Source organism: Xylocopa sonorina, chromosome 1 (genome assembly GCF_050948175.1).
Source record: "Xylocopa sonorina isolate GNS202 chromosome 1, iyXylSono1_principal, whole genome shotgun sequence".
Taxonomy (NCBI): domain Eukaryota; kingdom Metazoa; phylum Arthropoda; class Insecta; order Hymenoptera; family Apidae; genus Xylocopa; species Xylocopa sonorina.
In genome coordinates, this window is record NC_135193.1 from 14,648,905 (window position 1) to 14,658,195 (window position 9,291).

A 9,291-nucleotide genomic window follows, 5' to 3' on the forward strand; every position below is an offset into this window, starting at 1 on the left:
GTCAGAAATTCTATATATTGGAAAGGATAGGGCATCAAGTACTTTCAGGAAAGTGTAAACGGTGGTGTCTCTCTAGTGGCGAGAGTCGAAGGGCTGCCACAATGTATTAGTAGGAATGGAAGATGAGAAATGACGAGATACTTTTGTCTTCGATGAACCGAAATTGATCCGGATTCTGTGCGTTTGACAAGGTGACGGATGAATTTTTCATTGGATCGTCGGTCGGATTTCAATGACTCGGAAAGTGGATGTCCATCGATGTATTTCACACTTGGCCTGTTGAATTTCGGTCTTTCCGCGCGGTGATCATTTTTGGGAAACCGTCCGGCGAAATGTATGCGCATTCTGATGCTTTTCGAATCGAGTTTCGGGGCCCGTGAATACCGCGCATGCATAACGTACACAAACAAAATCAACAATGCGATGTAAACGAGTTTCCACGGCGAACGCCGCCTCCCGCCCTGAATGGACGTTACCGCGTGAAACGTTGAGTACAGTGATTTCGATTTAATATTCCGACTGTTACGCGCCAAGCGAATTCAATTGGAATTTTCCTAAATACAATTCTCCCGCGTACGATGAACTTGTAATTTGGTTTTTTTTTTATAAACGCATCACGTTTAAAGTTTCTCATTTTCGTAGGCAATGATTAATCAGAAAATTAAATCGATATAAAGAAGGAGATATACTTAACGTATTTTACGCATCATCGTTCGCTACTTTCGCGAGCCGAGCCATCCCTCCAGTAATTAAATTATTAATTTCTACAATCATATCTGGTGTCGAATATCAAAGTGAACACTTCTCATCTCACACTGCGTGGCATTTCAAAACCTCTTTTCTTCGTTCGAGCAATCAATACGCACGCAATGTTATTATAACTCACGGACCGTATATTACCCATCGAGAACCATCATCCGCGTTGCGCGATGAATTTCGAAACGGCGAAGAATCGAACGATCCCTGTTTTTTACTTTCATTCCGTTCACGCCAATTTATCGACGATGCATCGTCGGGCCCAATCATCCAATTAAGTGCCCACGCGTGTGCTCGCGTCTTTGCTCAAAAAAGTAAGTCGCTGATTGGCCTCCCACGTTTCCTGGCTGATCATAATCTCGCTGCATTATCACTGATGTAACACACATTGGCGGAGGAAAGAGAATTCGACATGCTATTTGTATACTGCATTCAATTGTTCAGCATTGTCAAATAAAAAATACCGTTTATCGACGCGTCAGGTCCATATCGTTCGTCGACAGCGTCAAAAGCTGTTTAAACGTATACGTGAGTATCCCTTCGCTTTCTAACTCCTTTACTAACTTAGTTTGCATCCATTAATTTTATAGACATTACTTAAAACAAATTCTTCTCGTTCTTCTTATGCAGACACTCAGGGAAACGATCACATTTAATTCTCGCGTGAGATAGAAACAAATGTTACAAATTTGCTGGTCGATTCAGAACAGAAAACATTGCTAACTCCGCGCGACAAAGCTGCACCTGTCCAACACTGTCCCAGCAAACGATCGCATTCCCATCTTGTTAGAAGCGAGCGTCGCTCAAGCGGTCGGCTTTGCGACAATTCCCACCTGATGCCGATACATATCCGTTTTTAGTTGGATTACGGTGACCGCGTTACGGCCGTTTGCCCTGGTAATCCGTGCGACCCTTTGCTGGCGTTGATTGGGAATCCGCTACCGGTCGAATCGATAATAATTGATTCGAGATTACCAAATAGGGCAACGCGGCCGCTTCAACCCCTCGACCGTGATTAGGGGACAGCATGCACGCGCCGCGTCCTCTCGCATCTGGGCGCAAAAAAAAACCGCGCCAAACGGTCGTCGCGAGGAAATTACGGACCGCTCGAACCCCATCTTTCCTCTCCTGTTTTGTCGACTGATTGGCTCGGTTGATTCGACCATTTCAAGCGTGTGTTCGATTCGTCAACACTTACTTAACGCCTTACAATTCTTCAACAACTACAATTTCTTCTATCAGAAGTGAAGAGAATTATTTTGTGAACGACAGGAAATTTCGTCGAAAAGCTGACAATCGACAGAGAGCGAGAAATTGGAAATATGTCCAGGATAATGTTGCCTTGGAAGCAACAATCGAAAGCTCGATCGGTATTGTTTCCAGCGGTGGAATAATTCAATGGGGAGGGGAGGGTTGCGCGCGTGCAAAGCCCGGCTTATGGATTCTAGGGAACGTTCCCTGGCAGTTTTCGTTGTTTCGAATCGCGGCAGACGTAGTCATTAAATCGGGACGCGGGAACGCGTAATGCGACCGAGCAATTTAGTCCCGCGGCAAAGTTTATTGCGCATCTTGGGTCGCGTACCGCGGAACGCGGTGGTAACAGATGGCCGTCGCGGGTACGGTTGCCGCGCTCCATAAATCATTATTAGCCTCGATGCAATAAGAATGCCTTGGCTCGCTTAATGAATTCCATTATCACCGGCTCTGACTCACCCGATTTCGTAAATCGGACGCGCGCGAATTAATAACCGCCCCGTTTCGTCCACTGATTTCCATTAATTGCGAACTGCGCGCGCGCGCGCGTGTCACGATAAATATTTCGATCTAATTGCAATTAGAACGAGAAACTGACGTGTGACGCGCGTGTCGCGACGCATCTGTCGCTACGTGAAATGCGGCTGAACGCTGATGGAAACTCTCGAGTGGAAATCGTCGACGAAAATTTCTTAAACCGTGCGATATCTTTTACGACACGTACTTGAAGAAGAGATGGAGAGACAAAGTGGAACGGATTCATTATCCGAAGAATCATTCGCGAGCTTCATGGAACCGACGAGAACCGCCAAGAACCCTATTCAGTTCTCACCCCAGGAGGAGGAAAGAGGAATACGGGGCGAGAGGCAGAACGACAGCATAATACAGTCGAGTGGCTCCATCCACGCACGTTTATTCCATTTCATTAACGCCCGATTAACGATTGATCGGCTCGATCTCCGGCAGCAATGGCCCCTCGATGACTCGCGATCTCCTTCAACGGCAATTACCGCGCCGATAATTAGTGCAAATCGATGCACCTCGACGCTTTGTCGCAGCCCATCGTCGGGTATATCCTGCGAGAAGCCGTGGCGTTCCCGATTTCGATTCAAACGATTCGAGCTCGCCTCTGATCGCGCGAAACGCGCGTTCCCACCCTCAGCTACGCGTAACGCACCCTCCCTCTGTTCCAGTCTTTGTGTACCAGAGCCTGTGACACCACAGTTGTCCCCAGTGTCCGATGCAGCCGCGTTAATTGCCACTCTGGCTCGCTACGTCTTATTGTCGACGTCTTGGGCACAGTAACGATCCGCCAATGGTCATCCCGGCGTGATTGGCGATGGCCATTTGTTTAAATTAGCCCATGCGACGCGACGAGAGGGTTGCGTCGTTGAATTAACTTCGAGGAACTGTGGAGAAACGTGATTGGACAAGAATCGAGGAATTTTGGTTCTGTGTAAACTACTTTTAAGGGTTATTTAACATTCTCTATTGGTTTTTTACAGTGTAAACTTTTCGAATAAAATACACGTGTTACGTATTTTAACCGAGGGACTTTCTGTTGTGGACTTCGCGCTCGCGATGCAAAATCGCGTCAAGACTGGAGTATTTAACGTGCAAAGCCAGTTAACTGTCAATTTCGTGGCGTCATATAAATGGAGCATTCCTGTTAATCCGCATTCAGGTGATCTTCGCGTCGGTTGCGAGCGCCGCAAGTTTTGCCAAAGCTCGTTATAAAGTTAGCCGCGTTCGGGAGTTTGATAAGTTCAGAATTCGGAAGCCCCAGAAAAGTTTGAGCACAGTTATAACGCGCGATATCGATAGTTCCGACGGTTCCATTACTGTGATTCAAAACATACCTGGCACCAAAAATCGGAGCTGCTTTAACTTCTTCGTCCCTTTCCGTTTGAAATATTGTCGGCTACGAGGAGATCGAAGGGAAGGAACGTTCTCCAAATTTATTCAGGACTCATAAAGCAATCGAAAGTCACGCTGCGCTTTTGTGAAATGTGCGTTTTGACGTGGAATGCGTGTCGCTCGATTCTCTAAAAGCGGGCCACGGGATAAAATTAATTAACGAATTTTTCATGCATTAGAAAATTGTGGAAAAAATTGCATACAGCACGCAGATGGAGGCAACGCATTACGATCGGGTTAACGATGCATGCAATAATTGATTAAAACGCTCGAGACGCGTACGTATATTCCATAACCGATGTTAAATGATCTGTCACGGGCGCCAGCGCGAACATGCAAAATATTTGGTCAATAGAACACCGTCTATATCGCGCACGTGAAATAATAAATATCGCATTTAATTTCAGCGGAATAATTTCATTCCCACCCCGCCCCCGGCGAGTGATCCACGAGTTTAAAGTGTCTCGAAGCCAATTAACCTTGATCCAAGTTAACATCTCCCTCCTCGTCTCTCTTTTCTTCCACTTAATTAACCACAACTTTTTATCGCATCAATTATCTTTAGCGATTTGATACAATATAAAGAAAGAAAGAGAGAGAGGGTCTTAAATTGAAAAATGGAGTTCGTGTAAAACGAATATCGCACGGTTCCATATAGAACTCTATCTCGAACAATTCTAATCTAATTCAGACTTCTACGTCCCTCGTCCATCTGTACCAATAGTTCTTCAATTCCAGCTCGAAAGAAAAACCCTTAAATTAATCATTCGACTCATATTCCGTCAAAGAAGCTCTCGAGATCCAATAAAATTCGTTCTCAGCCGATCCTAATCCTCGATCGTGGATCGAAACAAGATCGTGGGCAGAGCAGTCGCGATAAACGATCGCGTAGCTTCTGGTCCCGTATAAAAGGAGCGTATCGGTGCGTAACTGGTCGACAGTATATCGAGAGCGGGTGTCTAGCGAGGAGTCGATCTCGCGTAACGTGTTACGCGTACGTGTGTCGCGGGCCAGCCGATCCCACCTCTTCTATTCCCTATAAAAGATGTCCCAAAGGGGACTGGACAGCAGTGCCACGTGCGAGAACGAGATGTCCGCGTCGAAAAGCAGCTCCCTGCTGAGGCTGAACCAGGAGAGCAGGCCAGCATCCGGCGACTGGCAGGACCAGGACACCGACTCGGAGATCAGCGAGACCGACTTCCTCACCAAGGGTGCGTTCCTCCTGACGCCGAGCCACGAGCTCAGCATCGAGAAGGCCGCCACCATCTGCGAGAAGATGAACTTTCGGTGAGGCTCCTGCGTACCCTTCTTGAATCGACGCTCTCTTGTTTGGTCGAATCTTCTCGTCGTCGATTTGTATATTTGGTCGATCGAGGAATTTTTATTTCGAACTTTATGAAACAGGAAACGCTTGGATTCGACGTATTTGGATTCGTAGTATTAAGATGAACTCTCTTGTTTAGTCGAATCTTCTCGTCGTCGATTTGTATATTTAGTCGATCGAGGAAGTTTTATTTCAAATTTTATGAAGCAGAATTGGATTTGGAACACTCGGATTCGTGGTATTAAGACGGTTTTGCGAGAGTAACGATAGCTTTGATACTAATTTTGGAGACGTTGAGAACTCGACGACAGAGTTTATTAGAATTTTTAGTAAATCAGAGTTACTAGGCGACGTTAAAACTGCATCGCGTAGTCGTTTCTATTTAATGCACGCGCGTGAAATATGGCACGCCCTACGAAACGTCTCTAATGATTCAGCGAACATAAAGCATAACAGATAGAACGGCGAGAAGAGTGTCCCTCATTAATTCTAAACGGAGACAAGCCGGTATGACGGCGGTTTAATTGAAATTCTCGTTGCCTTCAACATTTCCATTTTAATGGACGGCGGACAAACTAATACGTTAAATTTAACAGAATCGTTAAACTGTCTCGAGACACAATCGCCGTTCGAGGATGAACGCGACAATTACGAGCGTGTCGCGGCGTGTGTAGCCAGCTCGAGGAAGAATCGAGGAACTCGCGGACGAAATGATTACGCGATCACGCGGAAGGGTGGGAATCGCAAACAGACCGAGTGCGCGGCGGAGATAGAGCATGCCAATTTTGGTTTGCCAAATTTTATGCGGCAAATTCTGCGGAAAGAAGTTTCAAGATCCCGGGATCCGTATAACTCAGCTGGAACGAGTTCTTCGTTGAAAAAAAATGAGAACTTCTGCGGGGAACGGTATAATGAAACTGCCTGTGGCGGACGAGAAGATATTGCCAACTAAATTCAAACGAAATTTGTCGAAAAATTCCGTCGAAATATACGAGGGAATTTTGAATAAAAACAGCCAGCCAGCCAGCTGAGAAAGAAATTCTCCGTTCGCGATGAAAGAGTTCGACGTGGAACAACGATACGTGGCTCGTACGAGAGGAAATTAAAGGGAATTAAAGGGGGGCGTGGGATATACGGGGGACGGAGTGAAACGATCGTCGATTTTGCATTACAGTGGCGCGTTCTCCCTGACGAAGACGGCTACCGGTATACTCTTCAAGTTCAGCAACATCGACGATTTTCAGGCGGTCTACAAAAAGGGCTTCCACAAAGTCACCGGGGCACGGTTCTACAAGAAGGTACTTATCTTTCGGTACACAAAGGACCCTCCGCTTGAGAACCGGCCTCTAAATACGACGTTTCGTATTCATGAACGCAGGTCGCCATACCCTGCAGACCGGCGAAGACATTCACCGTCTACGTTCTGGACGTACCTGAAGAATTACCAGAAGAGGATATTAGGCACGCTCTCTACAAGTACCGGTCCATAGTCGAAGTGACGCGGCTGCCTCTCAACACTGGCACTGTGCGTAAGTATTTCCCGCGACATCACCTCGGTTCAATCATAAAAACATACATTCTGGTCCAAAACTACCATGAAATGCTGGATCGATAGTCGAATTATAAATTTCATTCGTTTCTGCGAGCCCACACTGTATTCTACTTATCGAGAGATAAAGATTTGACGGTGCTTGTAAAGAAATTAGAGATTCGAATTCACCAAAAATATCCTGCAAGCGTTCAAATACTTTCAGACGAGATTGTACGCACAAAAGAATGTCACGTTTTGAGGTTTTTCTTGAGGGCGTGCTTCAACGAATATGAGAGATGCGTATCGTTTTATCAGATCGGTCCGCCAGCTCGTGAATACTCCTCAGGATGGTTCCTCGCGTCATGAACGTCCTTTAGTACTTCTGTTATATACGGTCAACGATTATCCGCCAACTATTATTCCAAATTTATCGCTATTGTTGCGTATGCAATGATAAAACCGTTGTCGTAAAAGTTTAACTGCAATTTCTATCTCTCGTTGCGCTCAACGTCGAAGGGTTAAATCGAAGAGCGACCAAACTGGTTATCCGTATAGAATATCATCACGCGAACGTTTAAAATCTGATTGCCATCCAATTAGAAAAAGAAACCGTTCGAATCGCAGAAATTACATCGATAGAATTAATTTCACCCCGTTCAGTACCGTTTCATCCCCCACGTTGCTCTGACTTGTGAATTAGTGAAGGCGATCAACGACAAGCTGAAAAGCGACGCTCACAACCAAAACGAACCGGCGACGATCTACACCGGGCCACCCGTTATAAGGGTGACCCTGGCCAGCGTGGAGGAGACCTCGACGCTGCTCAGCCGTGGTCTGGATTTTTATGGTGCCACATATTTCCCCACCGAAACGCCCCATCCGGCCGCTCAACCCCTGGCCAAATACAAAAACAACAGGTGGGTTACGAATGTGCGCTCGCTCGCGTATGCCCGCGATACCGCTCCTCCACCTCCTCCATCCTCCTCCTCTCTTCCGCACCCGCGCTCCTTTCGCCTTTTCTCCGCTTCGCTCCATCGAAATCAATTTCAATTTATCAACGCGCTCCCAGCATCCCGTCCTCCTCGTCGCCCGCGCCCATCGCCCTTTGCTTCAGCCCTCGCGCGATCAGCTTTCATTCTGCGTTATTGGCTTTAATTGGATGTTTCAACCCGTTCTGCGTTGCCAAACGGTCCAACGACAGTTGCTGTGTAATTTTCTTTTTGTCGAGCGTTTCATTCGTAACGGGAAACGCTCGAGTATTCTCCTCCTCGACGCGGTTCGGTTGTAAACGCGTGGTCGTTTTTTGGTTTTTCCTGGTACACGTTCGAGCGAGTTCGTATTAGCGGTTTGTCAGCCGCGACGAGTAAATGGAAAGAGCTGAAAAAGTCGCGGCAGACATCGAAGTTTGCGTTTGTCTCCGTTCGAGAAAACAACGGGCACGTATCGCGGATGAGAACTGCGACCAGTCTCCAGCTCTAAATAGTGTTAACGCAGACATTTTTTTATCTCATTCGGACGGGAATAATACCGACGGCGTTACGAGGGATATACGAATGGATAAGCGTGATTCCGTGTTTTCTCTTCGTCGTCACGTTCCGTAAATTAACGAACGCGCAATCGGATTTCTGCTAACTAGAAACGTTCCCGCACGCTGTACCAGAATGTTTTATAATTACTACCGAAACCGAGATAGAGTAACACAGCGATGCTACCAAAAAAAAAAGAAAGAAAAAAAGAGCTTAAAGAGTTGGACTAATTTCTTTCTTTTATTTGGCGATAATTTTTGAAGAATTCAACGATCGATGACGCGAACGAACCGAGTCGAGAAAGTGTGAGGTGTAAACGTAAAATATTCCAGACAGCAATCTACATTTATATTTGGACAGACGAATGATAAAAATCGACGGGGAAACGGTTCATTTTTCAACGCTTGTCCACCATCGTTTCAGATGGTTCGAGCTGGCAGCCATCGGCGCTGGACAAAGAGTTAGAGACCTCCTTCCGGTATTCGACAACGCTGGCTTCAACAAATTGCCACCTCCGGCCAGCAGGCTGATAAAGCCGCAGAAAAACTGACACGTTCATCGACTTCTTTTCAACCCTTCTACGAAATTCCACGCGCTAACGTGTTGGTCGACCTCCAGGCTGGGGATCCATCGATCTCGAGACTCGTGGGCGTCGAAGATCGATCGGAATGGATCGCGAATGGGTTAGCGTGAGCAAGGAATCCTGCGTTCTCAGCGACACATATTTGTTAATTTAACAATCTGCTTGTTGGGTCGTGTTCGTTACGCGCCAGGTAGAACGATCACCAATCGATACAATTCTTTCGAATTACGAATTTGACGTTTTCAGAGATCAATTTTAACTTCTTCGCATGAATTTTAGCTTGTAACTCGTATAATTAATAATGTGTGGAGATTAAGTTCAAAATTAAATGGTACTTACCCCTTTCGACAGTGATGCTTCAGGGAAACTTGACTGCGATCGTGGCTCGTGGATCTCGAAG

General features: G+C 46.3%; 1 protein-coding gene across 1 annotated transcript; it reads left to right on the top strand.

Annotated features, from left to right (window-relative positions):
- The first annotated feature begins 4,859 nt into the window (after positions 1-4,859).
- On the top strand, positions 4,860-9,022 carry LOC143423167 (uncharacterized). The gene is made up of 5 exons (XM_076894293.1): positions 4,860-5,214; positions 6,426-6,549; positions 6,630-6,780; positions 7,483-7,699; positions 8,732-9,022. Exons 1-5 carry the CDS (start codon positions 4,973-4,975, stop codon positions 8,856-8,858), a joined length of 861 nt encoding a protein of 286 aa, XP_076750408.1. The 5' UTR covers positions 4,860-4,972; the 3' UTR covers positions 8,859-9,022.
- Positions 9,023-9,291: the final 269 nt, after the last annotated feature.

What these genes read in the sequence shown, in the direction of transcription:
- LOC143423167 (XM_076894293.1), top strand. Translation starts at nt 4,973, where the DNA reads ATGTCCCAAAGGGGACTGGACAGCAGTGCCACGTGCGAGAACGAGATG. An exon ending in TGCGAGAAGATGAACTTTCG is followed by an intron (nt 5,215 to 6,425) that starts GTGAGGCTCCTG and finishes TTTGCATTACAG; the next exon opens with TGGCGCGTTCTCCCTGACGA. An exon ending in TCTCAACACTGGCACTGTGC is followed by an intron (nt 6,781 to 7,482) that starts GTAAGTATTTCC and finishes CTTGTGAATTAG; the next exon opens with TGAAGGCGATCAACGACAAG.